Source organism: Salvelinus sp. IW2-2015, unplaced genomic scaffold, assembly GCF_002910315.2.
Source record: "Salvelinus sp. IW2-2015 unplaced genomic scaffold, ASM291031v2 Un_scaffold10282, whole genome shotgun sequence".
Classification (NCBI taxonomy): Eukaryota; Metazoa; Chordata; class Actinopteri; order Salmoniformes; family Salmonidae; genus Salvelinus; species Salvelinus sp. IW2-2015.
In genome coordinates this window covers 2,681-5,497 of record NW_019951540.1, presented here as the reverse complement: position 1 = coordinate 5,497, position 2,817 = coordinate 2,681, and the positions used below count along the sequence as shown (strand labels likewise).

The window sequence follows — 2,817 nt, the reverse complement described above, 5'->3', positions numbered from 1 at the left end:
TCCGACGCTTTTTTATGGAGAGACGTAGACTGGGGGGTCTAGAAAAACTGCCCCCGTTTTCTATCTCTTTCACCCACTAGCACGAATCACAGGCCTAATTCAGCAGATAAAGCTTGCTTTTCTTTGCATATAGTCATCTTCAGTCATTTGTTTCACTTTTGTGACTGGGTTCATTGTGATAAGACAATTATAATAATAAAGAAAAGAGAAGCTCCTCAGAAAAGTTAAGTAAAGCTGTTAGTCCTAAACGTACATCTTTATGTACCTACCATTATTTAACCTTTGACCCTGTCCCCCTACAGACTGCCTTCCTGGGCCAGAGAGGCCTGATCGAGAATGACTTCCTGACCAAAGTTCTGGATGGCATGGCCTTCGCTGGCTTCGTGTCCGAGAGGGGTCCGCCTTACAGAGCCTGTGATCTCTTTGATGAGGTACTGTCGGGCATGGATACTGTAACCAGACTGTATGTTTTGCAGCTCTTGTCTGATTTGGCAACAGTTTTTCTAATTTCACTGTTGTGTGTGAAGCTGGGCTTGTCGAGAGATTGTATCGTTTGGGAACAGTTTGACTGACTTGTTGTTGGTTCTGTAGCTGGTGGCCTTTGACATGGAGCGCTTTAAAGAGGGGGCGGCCAGCCCTGCCAAGCTGCAGAAGCACATGAGGGAACTCTCTGACCAACTGTACAAAAACGTGYGTTAACATCACTCAGCCTCTGGGCCTGTATGCTATAGTGTTCACATTAGGCACTTTCTGTACTCTTTAGTGTTCTAGCATGTCCTATGGCCGTCACAGATGTTGTGCTTGTCTGTATGTTTTATTATTGAATGGTCCATTACAGGAGAATCCCAACCCCCACATGGCGTTCCAGAAAGTGCCTCGGCCCACYGAGGGCTCCCACCTGCGGGTGCATGTGATGCCCTTCCCCCTGTTGGACGATGAGAAGGTGGAGCGGCTGCTGGCGGAGGGCCTGGCCAAGCATCCCAGCGCCACTGCCATCACTACCACCACCCGCTCAGAGAGGAAGTGTGTGGTGCCCGCCGGCCCTCCCGTGGGTACGTGAGACACAAACATCAGCTCTACTCTGTCTGCTCCTGTGTGAGARAAATGGCTTGGCAGGAGTCTGTRTATAATGTGTTAATAGCTGTAAGCACTTAGTTGTTGAGTATTGAATGGCGTCTGTACTAGCATAGCTAGTATTTCTACCACTCTTGTATTCCTAACCTGCTCAGCCCTCATCTGTGCAGTGTCCATCATGGGGAAGATGGGCTCAGTGTTCAACAGCGCTCGCAGGCTGGAGGTGGTGAGGAGCTGCATCTCCTTCATCTTCGACAACAAGACCCAGGAGACGGAGAAGGTGACGCACGGCATCCTCCCTAATCCCWGTCTCTCAGCACAGTGTAATCAGCCACGTCTGTAATGGCCCAGACATCTGGACTGACATCCATCCCTCCGATTACAGCAGGCAGGCAACCGTGTGTGTCTGTCTGGAGTTAGAGCTCTCAACTCTATCAGGCTAATTATACCTCCCGGCTGGGAGACAGGACCACACTGGAGACAGATAATCAAACACTTAGACTAGCCTCATAATCTCCTRGTTATCAGCAGAAATAACCCCATTGTTTTAACACCGAGGTTAATGGCATAGCTGTTTTGCTTTCTGCTTTTTCCCATAAAGCATTTACACGTAAATGATGCTCTTTGATTTCCCCGCACCGTGACACCCCCTATAGAAGAGCCCATAGGAATGTTGATGCGGGTGTCCCGTGTGTACTGCATGAAATGGAGCCAGTTCCTTTATGCCTGCACCTCTGGCTGTAATAAGCAGGTTATATAAGGCAGCCGTGCATCCCTGTGTCGATAGAGGAACACACAGTACGCCAGCTATAGACCCCACCACCACCCCCGAGCCTATAAACCCTTCACCTCAATATACATTATACAGCCAATGTGAAAACCATTACCCAGACGCATGACCATCACATTTTCTCATTGTTTGACATTAGTATGAAATGTGTCGTATTAATATTTCCCAGAGGTCAACAATTCACTGTCTGGACTGGTAATACTGTAGCTGCTATTGTACCTGTTCCTGAGCTCCTGCAGAGCTACCAGCTTAGGTTTCTTGGCTGTAGCCTGGTTGGTTCTAGAATTCTGGGACATAACGTTCTGGAAAGTTGAGAAATCAATTCAGAAGATGATTATCCCCACTGTTTTTGTTCATGTATGTTGTGGTTTGACATGGTATATGTGTTAAATAATAGGCTCTGCTGTGCTGTGTTCCCAGACCCTGCCGGCTGCGCTGCGTGCTCTGAAAGGCAAGGCGGCTCGCCAGTGTCTGACTGAGGAGCTCAGTCTGCACGTCCAGCAGAACCGGGCCATACTGGACCACCAACAGTTTGACTACGTCATCCGCATGATGAACTGTGCCCTCCAGGTGGGTCAAAGCTCAGCCAGTCTGTCCCTGGCTCTGTTATTCTAATTTTATTTGAACCTTTATTTAACTAGGTAAGTCAGTTAAGAACAAATTCTTATTTACAATGACGGCCTTCCCCGGATGACGCTGGGCCAATTGTGCGCCGCCCTATGGGACTCCCAGTCACAGCCGGATGTGATGCAGCCTGGATTCGAACCAGGTACTGCAGTGACACCTCTTGCACTGAGATGCCGTGTCTGAGACCACTGCGCCACTCGGAGCTATTAAAGTTCTGTGTGCGGTATGTCCCTCCACGAGGTAGTAAACATCTCTCCTAAAAGTCTCTCAATGTCCTTCTACAAAGTATGGAACACTGTTTTCTAATAGCTAATGTACAGTTAGTA

General features: G+C 48.4%; 1 protein-coding gene across 1 annotated transcript; it reads left to right on the top strand.

The window, feature by feature from the left end:
* Positions 1-302: 302 nt before the first annotated feature.
* On the top strand, positions 303-2,434 carry LOC112079917 (myotubularin-related protein 13-like; the record flags this gene model as incomplete). Its single annotated transcript, XM_024145724.1, has 5 exons — positions 303-431; positions 592-690; positions 839-1,052; positions 1,245-1,354; positions 2,285-2,434. Coding segments are annotated over 5 exons (702 nt in total), but the record flags the coding sequence as incomplete, so codon positions are not given.
* Positions 2,435-2,817: the final 383 nt, after the last annotated feature.